This window comes from Lycium barbarum, chromosome 9, assembly GCF_019175385.1.
Source record: "Lycium barbarum isolate Lr01 chromosome 9, ASM1917538v2, whole genome shotgun sequence".
Taxonomy (NCBI): Eukaryota; Viridiplantae; Streptophyta; class Magnoliopsida; order Solanales; family Solanaceae; genus Lycium; species Lycium barbarum.
In genome coordinates, this window is record NC_083345.1 from 28,207,482 (window position 1) to 28,234,883 (window position 27,402).

At 43.3% G+C, this 27,402-nt stretch overlaps 2 protein-coding genes across 8 annotated transcripts; both read right to left on the minus strand.

Moving 5' to 3' along the window:
• Positions 1 to 924: 924 nt before the first annotated feature.
• Positions 925 to 27,031, minus strand: LOC132611094 (tubulin-folding cofactor D-like). 7 transcript variants are annotated; one of them, XM_060325505.1, is made up of 13 exons: positions 13,531 to 14,424; positions 12,849 to 13,037; positions 11,909 to 12,025; positions 11,604 to 11,708; positions 10,469 to 10,642; positions 10,168 to 10,382; positions 9,275 to 9,473; positions 8,282 to 8,798; positions 7,629 to 8,194; positions 7,382 to 7,546; positions 3,197 to 3,224; positions 2,942 to 3,118; positions 925 to 2,670 (listed from the first exon to the last, which is right to left on the minus strand). In XM_060325505.1, exons 1-6 carry the CDS (start codon positions 13,711 to 13,713, stop codon positions 10,188 to 10,190), a joined length of 963 nt encoding a protein of 320 aa, XP_060181488.1. In that variant the 5' UTR covers positions 13,714 to 14,424; the 3' UTR covers positions 925 to 2,670; positions 2,942 to 3,118; positions 3,197 to 3,224; positions 7,382 to 7,546; positions 7,629 to 8,194; positions 8,282 to 8,798; positions 9,275 to 9,473; positions 10,168 to 10,187. The 7 variants fall into 7 exon arrangements, with proteins under 7 accessions (XP_060181488.1, XP_060181487.1, XP_060181486.1 ...); XM_060325504.1 differs by having other exon boundaries at positions 925 to 2,673; XM_060325503.1 differs by having other exon boundaries at positions 925 to 3,118.
• On the minus strand, positions 2,451 to 9,812 carry LOC132611806 (tubulin-folding cofactor D-like). The gene is made up of 11 exons (XM_060326175.1): positions 9,762 to 9,812; positions 9,579 to 9,629; positions 9,275 to 9,473; positions 8,703 to 8,798; positions 8,586 to 8,653; positions 8,282 to 8,506; positions 7,976 to 8,194; positions 7,629 to 7,922; positions 7,286 to 7,546; positions 3,197 to 3,224; positions 2,451 to 2,623 (listed from the first exon to the last, which is right to left on the minus strand). The coding sequence occupies exons 1-11, from the start codon at positions 9,810 to 9,812 to the stop codon at positions 2,451 to 2,453; spliced, it is 1,665 nt and encodes a 554-aa protein (XP_060182158.1).
• Positions 27,032 to 27,402: the final 371 nt, after the last annotated feature.

Consider the following 27,402-nt stretch of genomic DNA (forward strand, 5'->3'; position numbering starts at 1 on the left):
GATGGTTTGAGGTTGGAAGATCAAACTACAAATATCATTTTTAGCTTCCACGTTTTGATATTTTTGTTTCAACCCTTCGTGCTTTTCTATTTTCTGTTATATAGTTTGTTCCTGATTGGTATTTTACGCACGTGGAAGTTTTCTCGATCTCTAGTACTTTCTATAATGAAGGTTGTAGGGACGAAATGAAGAAGCGAAGCAAAGATAAACTAAAATGTTGTTTTGTCAATTCTTTAGAAATATTAGAACGTGAAAGAGCAAGGGGTGAGATGCGATAGTATTGCCGCGTATACGGAAAGAAACGTCTATTGTCTAAGAAATTCACAAACAATAATAATTAATCACATAATTTTAGCATGATCAAATGATAAATAAATCGAGACTGCATATTAATTTCCCGAATACAAGCTATAAAAGTGAGTAGAATATAAGTCATGTGATTTATTAGTTTGAAGTAAACATTAGTTGTGACTTGTGAGTTGTCCTTTTCTCCACCGAACTCCATTGCAGGACACTAATTGTTTACTCAAATGAAATTAACCCATAGGGAATGCCGCGGAAACTCTCTCTTGTAAATCTTATAATTCTTTACATTTTCTTATACTGAATTTTGTAATAACCAATAATAGTAGAAACATGATAATCACTCTTTTAAAACACTGAATTCCCAAGTTCGTTTTTTTTTTTTTTTTTTTTTTAGACCATTAGGTTGTGAGCCTAAGGTGTGGGGGGTTTGGCTTGATTCCTACCATGTCATATATAAGCAGAAGCGGATTCATGATTTAAACTTTAGGGGTTCAATCTTTTAAGATTCTTAGTTGAACCCATTATATTTTAAAAGTTATGGGATAACTATTTATTGTAATTTTAATAAATTTTTACACATAAATTTATGCTCCGCTTTGAAAATTAGGGAACCCCATCTTTGATGCTACATACACCCCTGTATATAAGCAAAAACTTACAGAATTAGAGGAGGACATGAAACTTGCCTCTAATGAGCAACAAAAATTGTTAAAACAATCTAAAGGGAGGACTAGCAGCCTATACAGTGTCCATCCCAAATCTAAAAATAGTAATCAAATTAACTAACAAAGAAGTTACATTTTTCAAATCTCCTTCTAACAGTAGGAAGATGCCATTTGTCAAGTTGAAGTAGCCCCTTTGCTTCTCTTGGTAAGTCTTGAAGAGAATGATATAAGGTCCTATTTCTACTTGTTGAAGCAAGTTTAGCAAGGAAATCTGCCACTTGATTTGCCTCCCTATAACAGTGATTAATCTGAATATCTGCACCATTGATGTTGTTAACAATGTTGTTGATAATGTGCTTAAGGTTAAGGTTGTCAGTTCCTCTGTTGATTAGCATGTTGGAAATGATTTGAGAATCTATTTCAATTTTCAGCTTGTTAATTCCTTTCTGTCTGCAAATATCAATTCCTTCATTAACAGCCAATGCTTCAGCCTCATTGTTGCTCTTACAGTTTATAGGAAAGGAAAATACCACTATAAAATCTCCATTTTCATCCCTCAGCATACCACCAGCACCTGCCCTTCCATTAACTGTAATGTAGCTCCCATCTGTGTTAAGCTTGACTTCTCCTCTTTCAGGTTTTTCCCAATAAACAGTGATGCATCTCATAGCAGGATTGAGGTTTTCTATCATATCCAAAATGTGGATCCAACTTCCCTCAGTATTCACATTAGGAAAAGCATTATTCAAAGCTGTTTTGATGTGCCACAAGCAATGTAGCTCTAGATTGTAATGTGAAAATTTCTTTTGGTTTCCAAACCTGCAAGCAGTCCACTCCTTCCACAATTGCCATAGAATGATCACTGGACAGATTTGGAGAGTAAACTTGTGAACTTTATTCATTGGTTTTTTGTTCCACCAAGTGTTTAACAAAGCTCTAGTGGAGATGTGTTGACATCTAATGCCTAGGGGTGCACCAATCTTTCTCCATATCATTTGTATTCGATTCGATCACCTTTGAGAATACAAATGAATTGCACCTGTACCATATTTCGAATTACCTATTTAATGAAAGCATTTCCAGTTTTCCACAATTTGCGATCATGTTATGAACTAACTCGGCCAGACTCCTACGCTTCCTACTTGCTGGAAGTAATGTTTGAAACACTCAACAAAACAAGGGAACAAAATCAGAACAGTGACAATCATCAATGTGATAGCTCACAGGGGTTTAGGGCTAGCTCGCTTGGTGAGCTCCTGCCTTTCGCAGTTGAGGTGGAGAGCTCAAATCCCATCAGTAGTGTAGCATCCGCTTTTCCTTTCCCCCCACCCCCTCTTCTGATGTAATAAAAGAACCCTGTGATAGCACAAGGTTCTGATTCCTAAGCGCAAATGACGAGCATTAGTCCTCCTTTATAATTGTTCGACCATTGAACCATTACTATGGTGGCAGTCTTTCCCGAACTGTAAAACAAGGAAACTAAAACCCAGATGATTCAACAAGTGAAAAATATGATGCATATTCATCACTGGTGGGTGCCTGTTCCACAACTTTACGAGATGTTCCACCATTTGCTTTCGATAATGTCTCAAAATCTAAGTTGCATGTGGCACAGAGCTCTAATCTCTTCCGTTTTGCATCTTCAACGTCACCTCCCAGCAAGTTTCAGACATAACCTCACATGCTTTCTCTAGTTTGTCTTCTGGCACAAGAATACCATTTTGTAGCACATTATAAACTTGCACGGCACTGGCTTCACTTATTTGCAGAAATATTTGAAAACAATTGTTTAGAAGATGTCCAGTTTATTTTGGCATATGTTTTCACCTAAGTTGCACGGACTCTTCACTTTTGATGCCACAGGGATTCTCCAAAAATACACTATTTTTGAGAATCCGACACGCACTCGTTGACATTTTTGAAGAGTCCGAGCAACATAGGTTTTCACTTATGCGGCTGCTTTTTTATACCTGTTGATATGGGTGAGTGGGGAAGGTAAGTAGATGACCAAATGCCTGGATATGGATGGACTCCGATATTGATGATATGTATCCAAGCATTGAACTCAGGATTTTTAAGTCTTCTACTCCTTTCAGCTCTGTACTAAGAACTTCTAAAATGCCAGCACAGAACACCGCAGTCTGAGCCTGTTAAGGCATATAAACATGATACATATTTGAATGATTAGATATTAAAAAACAAAAACTAGAGGAAAGTAAACTAACCTCCATGTTTAAGAATATCCTCAATAGTCTGAAACAAAAAAGTAAGAAATCAGTGTTAGAAAACACCTGTCTTACGAAGGTTGTGCAAGAGTTTCCGAAAAAGGTTTATGAACTCCACAGTCCACCGATCGCCTTAAGGTTTTGGGTTGGAAGCTTAGATTCTTGGACATCGCATACACAATGTTGGGCCACACTTCTAACATCCAATCTTAGACGCGTGCGAGGGTGTTATAATCTCACATTGGTTAAGCGTATATGCTTTAGTCTTCTTATATTGATTTTGGTTAATTCTCATTACTTGAGCTAAATATTTGGGTTGAGTTGCCTAGGATATTTTCTCACCCGTCTTCTCTCTACATATTCTATTGCTCAGGCCTCTCTCACTTTAGCAAATTAAGCCATTAACTCTACTCTAAGCAAGCCTAAGCCTTCTCTCTGCTCCAAGCCCGCTCTTCAACCTGTTAAACCTATCGGGCAATTCGCCTTCTTTTGGGGTGGTCTTTAAATTTTGCCCCTCATATTTGAAATCTTTAAATTTTGCCCTTCGCTAAATTCCATGGGTTTCAGGTTCGAACCCCCACACAGTCAAAATTTTTAAAAAAATTTGCAAGGCAGAGTTTAAATTTCGCTATGCCCCCATCGACATACACTTGTGAAGGAATTAGCAAAGTTATGCCGGACCCGGCATATACTTATGCCTTATGGGCAGACTTGGCATAAGTATGCCGGTTCCGGCATAACTTTGATAATTCCTTCACAAGTTTATGCCGGATCCGGCATAAAAGTTTGCCCATTAAAAGTATGCCCCCATCGGCATAAACTTGTTAAGGAATTACCAAACTTATGCCGATGGGGGCATACTTATGCCTTATGGGCAAACTTTTCCTTGAAGCATATATATGTATTTTTTTTTTAACTTTTCAAGGTAAACCTTTAGTAATGCCTTAACTAAAAGTGTGCCCATAAAACATAACTAAAAGTATGTCCCATAAGGCGTAAGTTTTACTTAAGGCATAACTAATAGTTTGCCTTATAAGGCAAAGTTTAAATTTTGTATGCCCCCTCCGGCAGACTTTTAGTTATGCCGGATCCGGCATAACTTTAACTTTTTCTTAAAGATTGTATGCTGGATCCGACATACATTCCCCCAGTCTTGCCTTGTGAAATTATTTTTTATTTTATGCCTGAGCGGGGGTTCGAACCCAGAACTTCATGTATTCGCTCATCTTTCCAAGCAAAGGGCAAAATTTAAAAACCACAAATATGAAGGGCAAAATTTAAAAACCACAAATTTGAGGGGCAAAATTTAAAGACCACCCAAACGAAGGGCAATCCGCGCAAAAAATTGAAACCTATCAAACCACTCTTCAGCCTGTTGGGCCACTTCAGTCCGATTAAAAGAAAAAAAAAAAAAAGAGAGAGAGAGAGAGAGGAGAAGAATAAAGTCTTCTGTTCACGTGTAAATACTCTTGAACCAGGTTACACATACCGAAGGGTGTTAGAAAACCTATTCTATATTGGTTTCTTAACCCCCGTTTGGATGGTGGTTTCCCGTGGTTCATTAATGTATGATTTTCTATGAAACCATGTTTGTTTTCATTATTCTTAAAATTATGTGGTATGGTGTTGTAAAGAGAAAAGGACATAAATGGTCCCTTAACTATGAGAGTAGGTTCAAAATAGTCCCTTAACTATGCACTTAACGGTTTTGGTCATTTAGGTTTGCCACAAGTTAACAAAAATGGTCCCTCAACTATGAGGGTTGGTTAAAAATAGTCCCTTAAGTATGCACTTAACAGTTTTGGTCCTTTAAGTTCGCCAAATGTTAACACTTTTAGTCTCCGACAAAATATTCATCGAACTCTGTTTGTTAAATTTGACGAGAACTATGAAAAAACTAGCGAGAACTCACATTTGGGTGTACGCATTACTAAAGAAAAGGCCAAATACCTCAGGATAAAACTGACGGACATCAATCGGTTATAGGTAAAAACAGAGGAAAAACCTACAGACTTGATAATGTCAGAAAATAGTGTCTCGGAACACAAAGACCGACGGACTCTGTCGGTTAACTCCATCGGCTAAGTAATATACACTAGACTCATTTTTACTGAAAACCCGAAAATAAATTCTTCCATCATAGTGATTCTTTTTTTTAAAAAAAATAGTTTCCGCGCATTTTCCTTGAAAATAACCGACAGACGTTCGTTGGTTTTCGTAAAAAATAATAAAAACTAAAAAAAATTAAAAAATAGTGTCCCTCGATTTTATCCATCGGTTTCCGTCCATCGTTTTTTTCGCTTATTTTTAGTAGTGATAATTTTTATAGTTTCTGCTATTTCTAATTTATTTCTAAGGTCTGGTGTATTTTACTTAGCTGATAGACTCCCTCGGTTTTAATCTACAGAGTCCATTGGTCTTTGTGTTCCGAGACACTATTTTCTGACATTATCAACTCTGTAGGTTTTCCCTCTGTTTTTACCTATAACCGACTGATGTCCGTCGGTTTTATCCTAAGGTATTTGGCCTTTTGTTTAGTAATGCGTACACTCAAATGTGAGTTCTCGCTAATTTTTTCATAGTTCTCGTCAAATCTAACAAACAGAGTTCGATGAATATTTTGTCGGAGACTAAAAGTGTTAACATTTGGCGAACTTAAAGGACCAAAACTGTTACGTGCATACTTAAGGGACTATTTTTAACCAACCCCCATAATTGAGGGACCATTTTTGTTAACTTATGGCAAACTTAAAGGACCAAAACCGTTAAGTGCATAGTTAAGGGACTATTTTGAACCTACTCTCATAGTTAAGGAACCATTTATGTCATTCTCTCGTGTTGTAAACTCGTGGTTCATTCCATAGTTATATAACCATGAAAAGTTTCAATTTTTGTAACCACAGATTTGGTGGTTTTTCCATGGCTATATATTTCATTTCTCCATTATACCCCACCCCACCCTCACCCCCACCCTACCACTGACCCCCACCCACGCTACCCCTGCCCCACCCTCCACCATCCATCCCACCCCATCCCTGCTCCACCCTCTACTATCCATCCCACACCACCCTCACCCTATCACTCACCCCTACCCTACCCTATCCCCGCCTTACCACCCACTCCCACCCCTAACTACCCCACTCCTCTGTCACCCACCCCAACCACCACCCACTGCCCCTCACCACTGCCCAACCCCACCCCACAACAACTCATCCCCACCCTACCACCCACTACCCCCACCCTTATCCTACAACAACCCACCTCACACTACCCACCCCCACCCACTACCCCTCACCACCACCCAACCCCACCCCCACCCTCATCCCACAACCACCCACCTCACACCACCCACCCCTCCACCGCCCCCACCCACTACCCACTTATTTTTTAAAGTTTATATTTTATTCTTTACCTAAGTTTTATTAATATATAGAAACTAATTTCTAATTAAGAGTTAAGGATATTTTAGTAAACTTACAAGTTATTATACAGTATCATACAGTCAAACCAAACAATACAAATGTTATTAAACCACAACAAACGATACAGTCTATCCAAACATGGTGTTCATTAATACAATACAATACAACACCATACTGTACCATACCATATCGTACATTAATGAACCACGGGAAACAACCATCCAAACAGAGGGTAAGGGTTTTCAAAGAGGTTTATAATATCTTGTGCGCCCGAACATGTCATGACATTTCTATGGCTATAAGTGCATCTCATTAGGAGTAAAATGGTTAGTTTAGAGTTAAAAGAGTTTTCAAATATAGAAAGGTGTCATTTCTTTTTGGAACATACTACAAAAGCCATAATAATAGAGCAAAGGGAGTAATGTTTTAAGAAAACTGGTTCTAATCAATAAAAAGGAAGATGGATACATGGTCAGAATACTGCATAGACAGTCAAAAAAAATTCCCCCAATTGCTGTGATAAATTTTATGATCACAACCCACAAATTAAATGCTTGTATAAATCATTACATGACAACTCTAGAAAGATAAAAAAAATTGTGGTCTATAATTTACCAAAAGATCGACAATCATCATTTGCAGTAATGGATTCTCCAATTGAATTTACCTTCAAAGTGGGTATTAAGACTCTATCAGAATTTTTGTACGTCCGGAGAACCCAAAGAATGTCATTAGAAAGATTGTACTCTCTGGAACCACTTACATTTTCATCTGTTGGGTGAAGAAATTCAAGCAAAGCACTGAGTAATTCCTTCGTCACTGAACGTTGCAAGACACCAATGGAAATAACCAACCCCGATATCACATATTTTCTATAGCAACTGCTACCAAGTAACTGAATAAAACGAGGATGTGAGAAAGTAGGAACCTGCAGGATTGCATAAAAAGGCTTCTTTGTAAGATACCAAAAATTATAAGCAACTAGCAGGAGACAACTATTTTTAACTTACCCCCAATTTCAGATCAGCGTCGTCAGGAACTATTTCTTCTAGTCTCTCTCGATGGGGTATGAATGGTACAAAAATTGATTTATTGTGCAAAATTCTTTGAAGAACCTTTGCAGCTAACTCTCTTAATTTGTCCATCTTCTCCACTGCTTGTTTAACAATGCCACCAACTAAACAGGTTGCCACATTTTCATCAAAAAGAAATTTCATCTGGTTAGTAATATCTTTCTCATTCAACTGAGAAATAGATCCAAGTTCCATTCGTTCCGACTTGCTAAGGAAGCCCTTGAGTTCTCCCTAGCATAGAGATATGTGCATCTTTCAAGGCCGTTCATGGCAGCTTCACGAACCCAAGAACCAACATCACCTCTGTTATCTTTAGAATAATCATCCAAAGCTTTAAATAAAGTCAGCATAACCTCATTTTTAATAAACACGTATAGAGATATGCATTCTTCTGCAGACAACAGATGGGAAATATCTCGTGTCTCGGTTAAACTTTCACACACCGATACCAGTCCTTCGACAGCATTTGCCCGTGCTTCAGCATCTCTTTCTTCAGGATTATCCTGTTTAGCATAAGGTATTCCATCATTCAAGATAACACACAGCTTACTTCTTTGTCAGCAAAAGTATAAACAGAAGCACTTCTTTACCTCAATTTCACAAGCAGCACAAAGCTTCTGGAGTATATACCTCCAACTACCGCGTAGAAACCTAAATGGCAAAACACCAAGCGCGAGTGAAGATCCTCGTCTAGCAGCCACAGTAGGATCAGTCAATTGCTCAAGGCATCTTGACGTAAGGGCACTGAAGCTTTTACTTTCTGAAGCCACAAGGTATGCAGGAAAAAAGCTCTTTAAGGCTGCAACAGCAGCACCCTACAAACATACTATTAAATCAGGCAATTCATTCAATCGAAGCTAATCAGCAGGAAACTGACAAAGTCAGACGATAAACCTGTATCTGAGAATTAGGATGTCTCAGATTATCATGGAGTGTGTCAAGCAGACACTGCTTTATTTTATCTGTCAATTGGACAATTGACACAAGCCAATGAAATGCATTCAATGAAACGGGAAACAGCAGAAAGCATTATTTCTCCTCCCTTTCCACAATACAGCCGTGCTTTCTCAATTGCAGGAACCACGCCTGCAACTTGATTCCGCAGATCTGCAACAAAAAAAGTAGAGGGATCACAATTAGCTATACATAATAAACAGTAATAGACTGTGTCGTAACGCTTGACCAGATACTTTTCTCTTCAGTAATTTAAAAGGACTCATGGTATTTAAAATATTTAATGGCACCCACATGGCAATATTGTGTACGACATACAAATTGGATGTCAAGGCCCGCGTGAGGAATAGACATATTAATTAGCACTTGGTGCAAAAACTATGAAAAATGAGGACTGCATGTCTTAGAATGTAATCCTCCTTCCCAAATCCAATATCCAGTTTATCTTGGCTTTCCTGCAATAATCCAAATTTCTGGAAACTGAAAGAAGACTTCTATTACTCTTCTTATTTGTCACTTCTGGATATTACATAATACAGAAATATACCATGCCTCAACTTTACAATGCTCCACACACTAGCTCACTTCTCTATAATCGAACTGTAAAAAGCTGAAAGGGAGACACCAACCTGGTGAAAGAACGTAGTCACACTCATGTAGAGCCAATATAACTTCCCCAACAGCTAAAGTTGCACCATGACACATGCACAAATCAGAAGACAATGTGCAAGGCAATAACTTCCCCAAAATGGTACCAGCAAAATATCTAGGATCATACTTAGCAAGAGAAGAAAGGGCATCTGCAGCAAGCTCTCTTAAACTTTTGTCCTGTATTCCAAAAGTAAGGTAACCAATTAACAGGACCCACCAACAGAAGAACTAGTAAGTGCAAGCAGAGGCGAGAACTAGTGCACAAACAAAGAAGTTAAGTACATCAGCAAGCAGGGTCTTAGTTCTCAGATTTAGACTGCTATAAATGCATATCTTTAAGTTCAATTGGAAAAGTAAACTAGAGAAAGTACAGAAAGAAGGTGAATTGCACATTTCTGCTAAATGATCATACAGTTCGCCATAATAAGGGATACACCTTTAGTTTCCCATCCAAAAGATCCTTACCAAAACCTCCTCTGCCACCATCAATTCTGAACAGTCAATTTGCTGACACATCACTAAATTTTTATACCTTCAATCCTCTCTAGAGTACCAGGAGCAAAAGAAAGAAAAGCAAAAATAGAAAATGATATTTGTTCGCAAATTCCTATCATGTTTCTAACTAAATTCATTTTATCTTCTTTCAGTTGCATGCTGTGACAAAGCATGTGATGTTATTCATTTTGCTAAAACCTCAAAAAGAAGCTCTAGTAAGGAATCAGCTACATATGCATCTATCGTTGGTCGCTGTCTTATATTATGCATCTCCGCATACCACTAATAAAAGGCACACTCAAGAAAACCATAAATATTTTACAAAAGAGGTGCTTTATCTGAGTAAAATCTAACAACCAAGCAAGAATAAACATACCCAGTGACAGATCTTGCTGTTCATAAGCTCATCAACAAAATGATAAAGATAGACATCATACTGAGCAATGCACACAGCAATGTCAAGATAGGAGTTTGTACGTGAAGAAAGCCAAAGTAATCAGCTGCATTCACTATATCGATACCATGAGCATAATTTCCTTGTTGTCCAACATTCTCTTGAAAAGCAGCTGCGGCTGCTCTTCTACAATTAACCTGAGAAGAATATCAATGTTTCAGCATTTCAATTGGAGAAGGAAGCACATTGACTGGGTAAAGAATGATCCGTGTGTTTTTAGTACCTCGCGGTCATAACAGGCCACGGTGAGAAGGTGTGGAGCAAGCTGTTCAAGTATGCTTTTCATAGCTGCATGGCAATATACACAGCCAAATGCCCAACAAACATAAGCAGCAGCAGCATCACGTACATGGGATCCAATGCTATGTGGACCCCTTCGAACGTCATAGTGTAATGCCTGCCACAACAAATTCCCTCGTTATTAGGGCGACAAAAATCCAGCTTCAACAAGGCGAGAGTTGAATGAAGGGATTATCCAAGTCCCGTGCAATCCATTATCTTGAACCTGAGTCTAGATTGGATATGTTACAGTAACTCATCCCAGATGAAACAAGTCCACCTAATATATCCATTTTTCATGCAGACTCATTAGTAAACATCAAAAGAGCATGGCATGTGTTCCAGATGCTATGGATTGGATGATAATTTAGAAAAACTAAAAGTCTTGTGTTTCCAAGGTGAAAACTATATGCTGGTAAGTACACAATAGAAACACTGACCATGACATGAATGCCGATAATGACATCTAAGTAAGATTAATTCGAACTGCATCTGTCAGCACATATGAGTCCTATGGGCATCTGCATTTCTGATTGCCTAATAAGCATGCTCATCATGGGTATAAGAGACCCTTTCTCTCCCCCCTCCTCCCTTCCTATTTTCTCTCTCTCTCTCTCTCTCTCTCTCTCTCTCTCCTCTCATATGGACGTAGGCAGCAGGTTTTATCCATTCTCTTTCAGCAAGAAGAAAGATTGTCTTCTGCGACAGAAGTAGGAGCGACAAATATTATCTTTTAAGGTTCTTGTTAAGATGTTTCACTTGAATACTAAAGTATATCACATACAACACTCCAAGTGACCTACTAGAGTTGCTAGAGAAAGCATCAACTTGGAAGAACAATCCAGCAACATGCAGTAGATCATAGTTGACTATGAGTTGCCTGCTTTCTTAACCTATACTTTTCCAGGAAGGTAATGAAGGAAGGAGAAAGATATACACTGATGATGCAAGTTGTGTACCACAAGTAAGTTCATACTCTTAAGAGAAAAGTACTTGCTCAATCACAAGGTCCAACATATAGAGGTAAAGGAAGATGAAAAGTACTACAGATAACATTTCGGAACTTCAATAAGGACAACCTTCATAACAACAGGAACAAGTTTGCGAAACCTAATCAGTAACAGCATTCTTCTACGTGCCAATTCAGCTAGCGCCAAACAACCACCATGCCATGAGCTGTCACCCTGCCACACTAGAATACATGAGCATAACTAAAGCAAATGAACAATTATGAAATATGAAGTGCATACCAACTGAACAATCAAGAAATACGAAGCGCGTGAGGAGCTATTAGCACTACCTGATATCGGTCTCCCTAATTAATATTGCATTTATTAAGACATAGGGACAAATCAATTGGCTTGAAACAACTTTATTAACATACCTTGCTAGGTGAAAAGAGCTCCAGAACAGATGAAAGGACTTCATCTAAAAGCAAGAAAGTTAACCGTGAAGTAACAACGCCAATACTTTTTCCAGCAGACCAACGCACAATGGTGCCCTGTAGTACCATGATAAAATCTTTAAGATGCAAAAGTTGCAAACAAATACGTAATAAATAGTGAAAATGTGTAAAGGAAGGAAGTCCTTGCAACAGTAACATACTGAATATCAAATGATGCTACTATATGAGAAGCTATAAACCTGTTTTTACAATAGTATCTTCAGATGAATGTGAAAAGAGATCAGTTAGCCAGAAAGGAAGTAAATAAATGTTCCTCTCTCTGTTTCAGAATGTAACTGATGCTAGGAATCTCCGAGCCATAAGCAAATGAAACATTTATCAAACCAAACACACATACACAGAGACATAACCTTAGCATCAAGATGTCATATCAAATGATGCTACTATATGAGAAGATATAAACCTGTTTTTACAATAGTATCTTCAGATGAATGTGAAAAAGATCAGTCAGCCAGAAAGGAAGTAAATAAATGTTCCTGTCTCTGTTTCAGAATGCAACTGATGCTAAGAATCTCCTAGCCATAAGCAAATGAAACATTTATCAAACCGAACACACACACACACAGAGACATAACGTTAGCATCAAGATGTCATGTTTTCAAAGGCACTAGCTAAAGATAAAATATAAGAAGAGCATAAGCGGATATACAACTTAAGTTTATTATGATTCTTCCACTAAACAGTTGGGCCTTTGTTTGTGCTTACTCAATGAGCAGGAGATGAAGGGCAATTTAAGAAAGAAAAAGCATCCAGGGAAAACTACTATCAACTTGAGTTTGTATAGGGTCTTGCACCAAATACCTATGACTAAGTAGGAAAATCAGATAAGTATATGATGGAAGCTCAGCTTTAGACATACCGTGTCACGCATTCCTGAAAGCAGTAATTCAATAATCTCTTCTGCTATATCAGGAACATCCGAGTCTTCTTCTTCCTGACAGTTTGGGCTTTGATAGAAGTTCAAAGGATCATCGTTTCTGGCATCATTGTACTGGTCCATTTTGATTCTATCGACACTAATATACCCTCCAAGCGTGCTGGTTCTACCCTATATGACAATGCAGGTACTGATCAGTATTTAAGTATTTCCAGCGGAATACCAAAATGTGCAGGAAGGAGAAACAGAGAGAAATATCCTGTAAATGAACAAAGAGAAAAAGAGCTGATAAACAGGTTGCTCTTAACTTTGATTAACATGACTGCATTGTAGTTTTCTTCAGATGAAAGAGAAACATTGACAAGGATGAAGAAGATCAAGAAAGGAGGACAATGTTCAAAGTCCCATTAAGATCAGTAGGGCAATATAAAGAAAAGGATGATCCTGACATTAAACTACAAAGAGCCCCATCTCCCTATTCCATAAAGCATCACAACTTTTTCTCTTAGAACGAAGGTATGAAAACTGGTTCCCAATAACGATACTGAATGTAGTTAATTATTTAAGTGCACGAAAACATTTTGAAGAAGAGCAACTGTCACTTTGTAACTTGTAAGAAACATTGAAGCCTCATCTTTTGCATAAATAACTGTCTTATTCTTACCACGTATCTCCATGACAGATGACGTGGAGGGAGACAGATCATCCCAATCCTTTGAGATAGCTTCACAAGATACTTGCGAAGCAAAGGACTCCGAGCTGCAGAATTGGACTTCATCAGAGCTGATATGCCATTCCAAACACCAGGAACCGCACTAAGCAACACTTTAGAACTTCCATTCTGCATTAAGAGCAACCAATACTGTACTTAGTGTATACGGTAAAAGCCGGATGTGAGCCAAACCGGTGGAACGGGAACCGAAGGAAGGAACAATGATGCGCCCGAGGCTACTCGCCCTTGACCGAAACAATGCCCGGGCCGAAGCCGAGCAAGGGCACCAACTGATCTGCCCTCTGCATCATTGAAATGGCCAAGCCCAAGGACTCGGGATTTCATGGCCGTTGGTCCGCATGACCATTAGCCCGAGTGACCGTTTGTCCGTGTGGCCGTTGCAGACGGGTCACGCTCCAGTAACGTCCAGTCATGGTCAGCTACCTACCATGCGTGTGTCAGACGGCGCCGTCAGTCTAATCCCACCAAATCCGTGCAGAGCAGTCCTTTTTATTATTATTTTATTAACTCATATTGTATGAGAACCATGGGGGTGCCACTATAAATAGGGCACGTCCCCTTCCTTTAAAGGGGTTGGTCACTTTTATTTTCCAAGAACACTTGTAGTAGAAGAATTCATATATACAATCTCTCTCATTGTTTGATTCGGCCAAGGCCACCAGTTATTATTATTATTGCATTCCATCCATCTAATATCATACTTTGTTCACTAACACTTGTATCACTAGCAAACTATCGTCACTAGCCGTTTCACTAAGGAGCTCCCAAATACTTGTTTTCCCCCCTTAACACACATCAAGAACAAAGCACATATCCTATACCCATTCACAAATTTAATTGATTATCCGAATCCGGGGTAAACAGTTTGACGCCCACCGTGGGGCTAGGATAATAGTGGTCTTTGGCCTTGATTTCTACCATATTCATCAAAACCAAAAGCGTCCCTACCCATCTCTGTGAAAACGGTCCAAATGGCGGACGTCGAACAATCCAGTCATGTCAATAATACCGAGATCGTGGCAGAAACCGAAGGGAGCGGACTGCGGGCATTGCCGCACCCCGCTGACCCGAACCCCGTTGATTCAAGGGAGGGACTCAACCGGCAAAATACCGTGGATCAAGAGAATGCCGCCCTACCGGCTACCGATCCTCTAAATACTCACCATTCCGTTACGTTGTCCCGGGATCGGGACCGGAGAGAACTGGACGCACCAAACGATGGTGTTAACTTACGTTTAATTTTTGAAATGTTGCAGGAACAAAGAGCGGCAATCGCCGAGCAAGGAATAGCAATAGCACAGCTGCAGAGCGGGAAGGGTGAAACAGGGCCGGTAAAGGCAAAGGGTATAGCCGAAACCGAAAGAAACGAAGCACGAATAGCTGAGAGCGACGGCTCCGGAGCCGGCTCCTTAACCGAGGTCCTAAAGATGCTCGAAACCTTGGCGAAACGGGTGGATTCGACCGAAAAGAGGGTCGAGACATACAATTCTCGGGTGGACCAGATACCGGGGGCTCCGCCTTTACTGAAGGGGCCGAATTCGAAAAGGTACATCCAAAGGCCTTTTCCACCGAGTGCGGCCCCGAAACTGATCCCGAAGAGGTTCAAAATGCCCAACATATAGAAGTATGACGGCACCACGGACCCGCACGAGCACGTGACCTCGTATACTTGTGCCATAAAAGGCAATGATATGGAAGAAGATGAGATCGAGTCGGTGTTGCTGAAGAAATTTGGGGAAACTCTGTCGAAGGGAGCGTTGACGTGGTATGACCATTTACCCGAGCACTCGATCACTTCTTTCGAAATGCTCGCCGATGCCTTCGTAAAAGCACATGCCGGTGCCATAAAGGTGCAGGCCCGTAAGGCCGATATCTTCCGGATAACTCAAAGGGACGATGAGCTACTACGGGAGTTCGTCACCCGGTTCCAGAGGGAACGGATGGAACTCTCCCCGGTACCAGAAGAATGGGCCGCACAAGCTTTCACAAAGGGGCTCAACATGCTAAGTTCAGTTGCCTCGGCCAAGTTGAAAGAAAATTTGCTGGAATACGAGGCCGTGACATGGGACGATGTCCACAATCGGTATGAATCGAAGATTCGGGTAGAGGATGATCAGTTCGAGCTCTCTCCGGTAAAGTTAAAAGTGGATAGAGGATTCGAGAAGTCGAGGAAAGGTTATGAAATGAAGTCTGAATCATCAAAAGAAAGGTTTCGGCCATTCTCCCACTCGGAGAGACCAATTTTCAGGTCGGAAAGGTCGAGGCAAAGCCCAAACCACCTCTCCGGTCGAGGTAGCAAGCGGGTCGAGCGCCCGTCAAACAGCCGGGGACTCTCTTTCGGAAGCGACGCCGGAAGTTCCGTCAACAATAAGGGTCCACCAAAGATTTCGGAGTACAACTTCAACGTCAATACCTCGGGCCTTGTATCGGCCATCGGCCGCGTCCCGGATGTGCGATGGCCAAAACCACTAAAGTCAGACCCGGGACAGCGGGATCCGAGCGTGGTGTGTGAATATCACGGAACCCATGGTCACAAAAAGGAGGATTGCCGCCAGTTGAGAGAAGAGGTAGCCCGGTTATTAAAGAACGGCCACCTCCGAGATCTATTGAGCGAGCGAGCCAAAAATCACTACAAAGAAAGGAAAGCTCACCGAAGGGTCGAACCGGTTGAACACCAGCATACAATCAACATGATAGTTGGGGGAATTGACGTCCCTCGGGGACCGGTAATGAAACGGACCAAGGTCTCAATTGTTCGTGAAAAACACATCCGAGACCATTCGACCAGGGGCTCTATTTTCTTTGATGACGAAGACGCGGAAGGCATCGTTCAACCGCACAACGATGCACTGGTAATTTCTGTACTTGTCTTTAAAACTAAAGTTAAACGTATTTTGGTTGACCCAGGTAGCTCGGCCAACATCATCCGATGGAGAGTAGTCGAACAGCTAGGGTTGCTCGATAGGATTGTACCGGTGGCTCGGGTACTCAGCGGGTTCAATATGGTCAGTGAAACCACGAAGGGGGAGATCTCGTTGCCCGTGAACGTGGATGGCACCATTCAGCAAACAATGTTCTATGTGATCGAAGGGGACATGAAATATAATGCGTTATTGGGCAGACCTTGGATACATAGCATGAAGGCAGTTCCCTCAACACTGCATCAGTTGCTGAAATTCCCCACTCCGGAGGGGGTGAAAACCATCCGAGGCGAGCAGCCCGCAGCAAAGGAAATGTTCGCAGTAGAAGAGGCAATTCACCGGCCCGAGGAGCCGGCTCAGGAAGAGAAGGAACAACTGGAGGGGAGGTCCCCCAATAGCAACTAAAGTATACTGGATCAGATCCAGTGCATGAGGAGGATGACTTCGGGATGCCCAGATCCTTTGTCATGCCGGATGACTCGGACGCGACCAAGTCAACTGTGGAGGAGCCGGAGCAGATCATCTTGTTCGAGTTCTTACCGGACAGAAAGGTATACCTGGGCACGGGGCTTACCCCGGAGCTCAGGCGTAAATTAATTGAGTTTCTTCAAGCTAACGCCGATTGCTTTGCATGGTCGCATATAGACATGACAGGTATATCACCGGAAATAGCGTCACACAAACTCAGCTTGGACGGAAAATTTCCCCCGGTGAAGCAAAAAAGAAGGCCCATGGCAGAGCCAAAACACGCTTTCGTGAAAGACGAGGTAACAAAGCTTTTGAATATAGGTTCCATCCGGGAGGTGAAATACCCGGATTGACTCGCTAACGTGGTGGTGGTGCCCAAGAAAGGTAATAAATTTCGAATGTGTGTCGATTATAAAGATTTAAACAAGGCATGCCCGAAGGATTCATTTCCATTGCCTCACATCGACAGAATGATCGATGCGACGGCCGGACATGAAATGTTAAGTTTCCTCGATGCTTACTCCGGGTACAACCAAATCCGGATGCACCCGGAGGATCAAGAGAAAACGTCCTTCATCACCCGCTATGGGACTTACTGTTATAACGTCATGCCTTTCGGGTTAAAAAATGCCGGTGCAACTTACCAACGCCTAGTTAATGGGATGTTCGAAGAACAAATAGGGAAAACAATGGAAGTTTATGTTGACGATATGGTTGTTAAGTTCCTGGAAACAGAGGACCATTTAAAACATTTGCAGGAAACCTTCGATGTGCTCCGTAGATACAACATGTAGCTTAACCCGGAAAAATGTGCTTTCGGGGTGAGGTCCGGTAAATTTCTGGGTTTCATGGTGTCGAACCGGGGAATTGAGATCAACCCGGACAAGATCAAGGCCATCGAGGATATTGAGGTCGTGAACAACATAAAGGGGGTACAGAAGCTCACCGGGAGGATAGCGGCGCTGAGCCGTTTCATATCGAGATCCTCGGACAAGAGTCACCGGTTCTTCTCTTTGCTCAGAAAGAAGAACGACTTCGTTTGGACACCAGAGTGCCAAGAAGCCCTAAGGGAGTTGAAGAAGTATTTGTCCAGCCCCCCGTTGTTGCACACACCGAAGACCGATGAGCCACTTTTCCTCTACCTAGCAGTCTCCGAAATGGCGGTAAGCGGAGTTTTGGTCCGAGAAGAATCAGGTACGCAATTCCCTATCTATTATGTAAGTAGAACTTTGAGGGATGCGGAGACCCGTTATCCCCATTTGGAGAAGCTGGCATTAGCACTGGTAAGCGCTTCCAGAAAGCTCAAACCCTATTTTCAATGCCACCCCATATGTGTAGTAACCACTTACCCTTTAAAAAACATCATGCATAAACCAGAGTTAACCGGTAGATTAACAAAATGGGCTGTAGAAATTAGCGGTTACGACATCGAGTACAAGCCTCGGACGGCCATCAAATCCCAAATCTTGGCCGATTTTGTGGCAGACTTTACCCCGGCCATGGTCCCCGAGGTCGAGAAGGAACTTTTGCTGACCTCGGGAAAGACCACCGGCATTTGGTCTTTACACACGGACGGGGCCTCGAATCTTAGAGGTTCCGGACTAGGGATCGTCCTTAGGACCCCGGCCGGGGATGTCATCCGACAGTCCGTTAGAACTGCTAGATTGACTAACAATGAAGCCGACTATGAGGTTATGATTGCAAGTTTGGAGTTGGCTCGAAGCATGGGGGCCGAAACGATCGAGGCAAAGTGCGACTCGCTTTTGGTCGTGAACCAGGTGAGCGGCATATTCGAGGTAAAGGATGAACGGATGCAGCGGTACCTCGAAAAAACCCAAGTGGTACTTCATCAATTTAAAGGATGGACCATGCAGCACATACCGAGGGAACAGAACAGCGAAGCCGATGCATTAGCAAACTTGGGATCCTCGGTCGAGGGGGAGAAAATCAACCTCAAGGCAACGGTGCACTTATCAAACACGGCCATAGAAACCGGGCACGTCGAAATATACACAATGGGCTTGACCTGGGATTGGCGCAACAAGTACATCGACTACTTGCGTGATGGTAAGCTCCCAAATGACCCGAAGGAGTCACGATCATTACGGACCAAGGCTGCTCGCTTTTGCTTGGTGGACGGTCAACTGTATCGACGATCTTTCCTCGGTCCTCTGGCTAAGTGTTTGGGCCCCGGTGAAACGGAATACGTGATAAGAGAGGTACACGAGGGAACCTGCGGCAACCACTCCGGTGCGGAAGCTTTGGTTCGAAAAATTATCAGGGCCGGTTATTACTGGAATCAGATGGATGAAGACGCGAAAATTTTTGTCCGAAGATGCGACGGGTGTCAGAAGCACGCACCGATGATTCACCAGCCCGGGGAGTTACTGCATTCGGTGACCTCACCTTGGCCTTTCATGAAGTGGGGAATGGACATTGTGGGTCCGTTGCCTCAAGCACCAGGTAAGACCCGTTTCATTTTGTTTATGACTGACTATTTTTCTAAATGGGTTGAAGCGCAGGCTTTCGAAAAGATAAGAGAGAAGGAAGTCATCGACTTCATATGGGATCACATCATCTGCCGTTTCGGCATCCCCTCCGAGATAACCTGTGATAATGGCCCCCAGTTTGTGGGTGGAAAGGTCAACAGTTTCCTCGAGGGGTTGAAAATCAAGAAAATCGTGTCGACCCCATATCACCCGTGTGCGAACGGACAGGCAGAATCAACTAACAAAACAATAATCCAAAATCTGAGGAATAGACTTGAAGCATCGAAGCATCATTGGAGGGAGATACTCCCGGAAGTATTGTGGGCTTACAGAACCACATCCAAGTCGAGCACGGGGGAAACCCCGTTCTCGTTGGTTTACGGAGCCGAAGCCCTCATCCTCGTGGAAGTTGGCAAACCGACCCTCCGTTTCAGGTATACCACCGAAGAGTCAAACGGGGAGGCCACGGCCGTGAAGCTCGACCTCGCGGATGAACTGCGCGAAAGAGCGGTGGTCCGCATAGCGGCCCAGAAACAGAGGATGGAAAGATATTACAACCGAAGAGCCAACTTCCGGCACTTCCAAGTTGGGGATTTAGTACTTCGAAAAGTTACCTTGCACACCAAGAACCCCAACGAGGGAAAGCTGGGTCCGAACTGGGAAGGCCCGTACAAGATAACCGGTATAACGGGCAAAGGGTAGTATTAGTTGGAGTCCATGGACAAGCAACGTCTGCGTAATAACTGGAACGTGGCCCACCTAAAGAGATACTACTGCTAAGGTATGGACTCCCCGTATTCTCTTATCAACTTTTCTCCTTTTGCAGGAAGGCAAGTGAGGGACAAAATTAGAGCCCAGATCTGAAAACACGTGTTGCACTCTTTTCCTTAGTACGGTTTTGTCCCAAAATGGGTTTTCCGACAAGGTTTTTAATGAGGCAACGAGTACAACGTGTTACTTGACGAATACGAAGGGCAAGTACCCGGTCACCTGGTGTCGCATCCTCCGATAAGGACATAATAGCACTCACCCGACCTTGGAGATCAGATAAGTGCTAGGGGAGTACCATGCCACACCAAAGATGACACCGGTTAAAACAAACGGAGAAGCTCAACATTTGCTACGGCAGAACTAAGGCCCGGCCACCGGCCATAGCCTCCGATGTAAGGACCAAACGATCATAATGAATCGTGTCCCATTTTACATTTGCTACGGCAGAACTAAGGCCCGGCCACCGGCCATAGCCTCCGATGTAAGGACCAAACGATCATAATGAATCGTGTCCCATTTTACATTTGCTACGGCTAAGGAAGGAGTTAAAATTCTCATATGTACAAACATTTTTGCAAACACAAGTTATCAAAACTTGGGATAACAACTTTATGATTAAATATACTTTGCCCAGTTGATAACCGTCGTATATCGGCGTTGCCTCGTTCGCATACCCTACGCCGGGTACCTTGGTCGGAATTCGGCAAGGGCAACGAGATCACTATGATCCAAGCCAAAATTCGATAATCCACCGGCCCCAAAATATCGGATAAGACCGGCGGGTAAGAACTGGTCCTAGAACAGACCAACAACTATAGCAAAAGCAGCGAGCAAACATTCAAACGAAGAAGCAGAAAGATGCATTTTTCATTTATACAACGGATGTCTCTTACACCAAAAGAAAAACAAAGTCCTACAAAGGCAAAAAACAAAAACAAAAAGCAAGGCATAAGCCCCATATTATCCGGCATGACTGGAGGTGGATGAGTGCTCGGACACAGTTCGCTCGGAGTCGTCTGACTCGGACCCGAGGGCATGATTGGCTTCTTCCTCCATCCTCTTGGCCTCAAGTATCAGGGTCGGATGATCCGAGAGACCGTACTCGGCTTGCTCGAGGGTGATCCGCCGAGACTTCCACTTCTCATACTCGGCAACAATAGCAGTATGAGCCTCGGCCGCCTCAACACTTCTCCATGTTTCATCCAAGTCGGCCTCAGCCTTGGCCAGTTTTGCTTCCAAATCGGCCCGGTCCCCCTCAAGGACACTTATCCTACCAGTAGCTGCATCCAGCTCGGCCTTAAGGGCATTGTTGGCAATAGCCGCCTCCTCGAGCTCGATTCTTAGGCCTTGGCATATCCGAGATCGCTCCTCGGCTTTCTCTTCGAACACCCTCCTGCGCTCGTCGGACAAAGCAGCCTCGGACTCGAGCCGCCGGTTCCTCTCAGCCAGGGTTGTTGCATCAGCATTCACCGAGTCCAGCTCCCCCCGGAGTCGGGAAACCGCTCATCTAGCCTCGAAGAAAACCGGGCTTTATCCCGGCTAAGGCCGATCTTTTCAGCCTCAAGGCTCCGGTTATAGTCGGTCATAGCGACCAGCTCACCCTTCAAACGACGGTTTTCGTCCTTAGCCGCATCGAGCTCGGGACGAAGGTTGGCCAGCACGGCCGCCCGATTCAACTCTTCCTCCTTCTCCTGAAGGAGATGCCGATATTTCTCCGTTTTTCGGCCTTGGGCATCCAGTTGGCCTCGGAGATCATCTATCTCATGTTGGGCACGGATGAAAGCTTCATTAACCAACACCACACTCTACAGGTAAAACAAGTCAGAAGACTTAGGCAAAATGAGGATAAAATCCATTGATAACCTGTACAAGGATGACAGAAGAGCTTACCCGGTTGCTTGCATGCATACCCTCGTTAATGAGGCACTGCCAAGTGAGCTCGGTCATTTTGCGCTTGTCCGAGTCAGAAATAAGGGGCCGCAAATAGCTCGCTACGCCCACCGGGCGCGACAGAAAGCTGCAGTCCTCGGGTACGGTGACTACGGCCGATCTGGTTCTTCTTGGCTCCACGCTCGGGGCCGGGAAGATGTTTACCAAGCTGGCCCTGGCCACTGACTCGGAGATCCGGTTGACCGGCCTCGTGGCCCGAGGAATAGGGAGATGACCAAAGCCCGCTGCTTCTCCGGTAGCGGGGCGGGGGGGGGGGGGGGGGGGGGTGCTCGAGAACATATCATCAAAATCATCCACCCGCCTAGCCGGGGTAAATGAACTTGGAGCAGCCTCAATAATTTTGGCAAAGGCCGAGGGCTCCACAGTTGCAGCAGGCTCGTGCTCGGGAGACGGGCGAGCGCCTGTGGGGGCTTCGCACTCCGGCGCTGGGGCAGTCCTTATATTGGCTTCAACAGCAACCGCTTCCCCGGACCTTTTTCTTTGAAGGGGAGCATCTTTCGAAGAAGTTTCACCTGAAATGTCGACAAAGTCAATCGACCGAAGAGGAGCTGGTGAAAGTATATCTTCCGCACCTGAATGTGGAGCAGGAACCAAGAGGCCTTCGCCGACGGAAGGAAGGGGCGGAACGGAGACCGCCTCCTCCGGTATTGAAGCCACAGTGGGAACGGAGCCGACTCTCCGAACAATGATGTCGGGCTCTGTCTCTTCCCTCGAAGGACGAGCAACACTCCTTGCCTTCTTCCTTTTCGACGTCTGCCCCTTTTCGGAAGGCCGCTTTCTTTTTGCAGCATCGGAGAGGACACGGGAAGAACCCACTGTGTCGAATTCGGGCGCCGGTGCCGGAGGGGCGGTCCCCGACTCCGATCTAGTTGCTACCGAGCCCTTAGGCAAACCTAAAAAGACAAAATATTAGCAAAGGTCAAGGGACAAAACGAATAAAGGGGAATGCAGCAAAATAAAAATAGAAGGTTACCGTGATTTTGGGCAATCCATCGACCACGAGACAGGTGAGCCCATGTCCGGTCGTCGTAGGGATGCTGGGCGAGGAGCACGGTGACCCAATCGTTCAGATTCCGGATGGCCGGAGGAATGTACCCATTGGCTGGAAAAAGTAAGAAAGAAACGGTGAGAAAGCAGAATCAAAATTTGACGAAGCAATACTAACGCAATTGTTCGAGACTTCGAGCTTACGCTTGTTATTCCACTTCTCCGGGAAGGGCATGTGCTCGGCTGGAATTATGTCCTCGGTCTTCACCCGGACATATCGCTCCAACCATCCCCGGTCTCGATCTTCATCCATTTTCGAGAAGAATTGGTTCCGGCTCCGCTTGGCCAGTTTCATTACACCACCCCGGAACAGCCTCGGGGAGTAAAGGCGTATCAGATGGGCCAGTGTGAACTCCTCCTCGGCGTTGTTGGCCAACATCCAGAGGCACGCTACGACCCTCCAAACGTTTGGGCCGATCTGAGCCAATGTAACGCCGTAAACCCGGCACATGTCGAGAATGACCGGGTCCACCGGGGGGTCGAGTTTGAGAGTGAAGGGGTATGTATAAACATACAAAAACCCTTCACGATGGTCGGTAACGGATTCATCTGGCCCGGGGGCGAAAACCCGAACCGGACGGGTGTCCCACCCGCAATCGGCCCGGACTATGTCGAGCCTCTCCTCGGTGATAGATGAGGGATACCGCCTCACGTCAAATCCCCTGTATGAAACGAAGGAAGGCTTCTCGACCTCAAGGTCCTTATTAAAGTTGAATTTAGCCGGTATGATATCCGAGGCCGTGGACTCGAATTTAACCGGGGTCGCAGGCTCGGCCCCTGGGGACGATACCGGTGGAGCATCATGAGAAGTGGATTCAGACATCGTGATGACGAGAAAGAAGGAAGACCCAAGAGAGGGATTTAAGAAAGATGAAGAGACTAGTAATAACTAAAAGCAAGGGGAGCAGAATTGGTTCTTTTTGCACGCTGTGCGAATCAATGAAACAGCAGCAGATCAAATGGGAAGTTAATTGTGTGCGGTGAAGATGAAAAGGTGCAGAAAATGGAGTGGATTTGAAGGAGATCAAATGCGTGAAAATGGAAAAATAAGGAGGTGAAGGGCCTTATATAGGCAAAGAAGAGGAGCGGTTACCGAGAACGGCCAATCAAGGGGCGCCACGTGTCCCGTCATTAATTCGAAGTGACTTGAAACGATGTGAAAAAGGCGATTGACAGAGACGAGCCATCCGGAGCGGGACACGTGGCCGATAAAAGGGGACGCATTACGCAATCGTTCCCGCCAAAATAAGAAGACAATGACGAGCTGCCGGAACCACCGGTTTTTGGGAATTATCCACTTCCCGTTTCTCCGACAGATCGCAGATCCGGGAAGTGTGGGGCTATCTGTATACGGTAAAAGCCGGATGTGAGCCAAACCGGTGGAACGGGAACCGGAGGAAGGAACAATGATGCGCCCGAGGCTACTCGCCCTTGACCGAAACAGTGCCCGGGCCGAAGCCGAGCAAGGGCACCGACTGATCTGCCCTCTGCATCGTTGAAACGGCCAAGCCCGAGGACTCGGGCTTTCATGGTCGTTGGTCCGCATGACCGTTAGCCCGAGTGACCGTTTGTCCGTGTGGCCGTTGCAGACGGGTCACGAGCCAGTAACGTCCAGTCATGGTCAGCTACCTACCATGCGTGTGTCAGACGGCGCCGTCAGTCTAATCGCACCAAATCCGTGCAGAGCAGTCCTTTTTATTATTATTTTATTAACTCATATTGTATGAGAACCATGGGGGTGCCACTATAAATAGGGCACGTCCCCTTCCTTTAAAGGGGTTGGTAACTTTTATTTTCCAAGAACACTTGTAGTAGAAAAATTCATATATACAATCTCTCTCATTGTTTGATTCGGCCAAGGCCACCAGTTATTATTATTATTGCATTCCATCCATCTAATATCATACTTTGTTCACTAACACTCGTATCACTAGCAAACTATCGTCACTAGCCGTTTCACTAAGGAGCTCCCAAATACTTGTTTTTCCCCCTTAACACACATCAAGAACAAAGCATATATCCTATACCCATTCACAAATTTAATTGATTATCCGAATTCGGGGTAAATACTTAGAAATACACATATTAAAACAAGACCAAAAGAACATAAACTAACGAATGGGTTACATAACATGTTGCACGATTGTACCACTACATAGTGAGTACAACCAAAAAGAACTGTCAACGTTATTAAAGATGTTAGACTTTGTTTGATGATCGATCATCTCTTCCATTCATCGACTGGACTCTGATATTATAACATCAGAGATTTTTTGAAGGTCACTACAACTTAAACTTGGAATTTACTTTACAAAATCAAATTGATTTTCCACCCTTGTCCATTTCTTTCAGAATTGACTATCAACACAACCTCTGTCTCAGATAATTACCAGAAGAAATTGCTCCAGGAAGAGCAGCTATAACTATAAGTACTTCATGGTCTGAAGGGCAAGGCATGAAGATGAATTCAGTTCATTCAAATTTGAGTTAAAGAGGAATATCTAAGTTCTAAAGTAGGATCATAAGTAGGATCATAGTTTCTACAGATTAACAATATACATAAAGGAAAGCTAGGAAATATTCCAAAATAGGGCAAAAAGAACAAAAGGCGAACCTTGAAAATAGCAGCTAGTGCTTCAACTGCACCCAATAGCTGGAAGTGATTGACAATATTATTTGAAAGACAGGACATGACTTAATGCGTCCAGTCCATGAAGCTGAAAACAAATATATGGGAAAGCAATTATGTATGTCAAACATATGGTGTAAAAGAACTTGAAAAACTTAAAATAATTCCTAAGTAGGCATGAAACATTCATATCCATACTTCCTCAGCATATTTCATTCTTAAAGAAATGAGAAAACTAAGCAGGTATTTATGACAATTTGCAAGAAAGGACACGTTTTTTGTGCCTATCACGCATAAAAGTGAACTGCATATCCCATAACAAGCAAAGCGAAATGCAGTAAATGCTACTCCAACACCCATATCGTCATTTGCATTCACAAACATAAATGTGCATACATGAGAATGACCAGAGAATCCATCTACTTTTACGTTTTTTTTTTCTTTTTTGACTGCGCATTTCGAATCAAAAACCGTTATTAATGGCAAGGTTTTGGGCAGTTGGAGACCTGGTAAAAGCCTTAGTCATATCAGGGCGTGTTAGAAACCTCGAGGGAAGCAAACCAGCTATGCTTCGCATAGGACCCGCACTTGAAAGGTAGTCTTTAGAGAATTCTAGAATTCTTAATACAAGGGGAGGTGGCTCGTCACCTCCAATGTAGTTATTATCCGCAGTACTACTATCGACAGAAGATATATCAAATGGTATTAATAAAAGAACGCAAAGCCACAATAGTATCACACATTTTGCCTCCATCTCTCCAGTACTTTCTTGTCATAATGACCTTACAGCTTGTGCATTATGGCATTTCTCTAAGAGAGATACTGCAAACTCAAGGTCAGAGACTTGGTGTGGGAAGAACTTGACAACAGCCTTGTAGCCAGAGACCGTCACCAGAGAATAGATTATGATACATATAGGCTTGATTACTTCAAGAATTTCTTCCGAGGTAGAACCTGGATCGACAGCTTTTGAACGGATAATGGACATGAGGGCTGAAACCATACACTCGAGGTAAGGCTCCAGTAATTGACCTTGCTCCTGATATTTGTCCATATGCAAAATAATATTTTTTAATAGTCAGGCAAAGAATTAATGCACTCTTCGTAGATAGCATCGGCTGCTTAGAGCATGACCCCTCTTCTGCAAGTTAGTCTGAGTTAAACAAGCCCCCCAGGTGACAATCCAGCCAAAACAGGCTGCTTTAACAGGAGCTTTCATTTCCCAGATAATATTCCAAGGCCAATTACGTATGAGATTCTTCCATGTCCCTTCGGTCAAACTTAATTACCAGCAGTTGCCTAAATATACAAAACCTATACACTGATATGTATATTATACGTATAGTATATGTATATTATTGTATAGTACATGTATTTAATTATAAATATATAAAACCTATACATTTGCTGGCTATTTTGTATAGTACATCACCCAAAGGTATCCCAATTACGTATCCCCTGTCCAGGAAACTTCAATAGTAGATTGTAACAATTCTCTACACAAAGGTAAGGGTAAAGTATGCGTTCA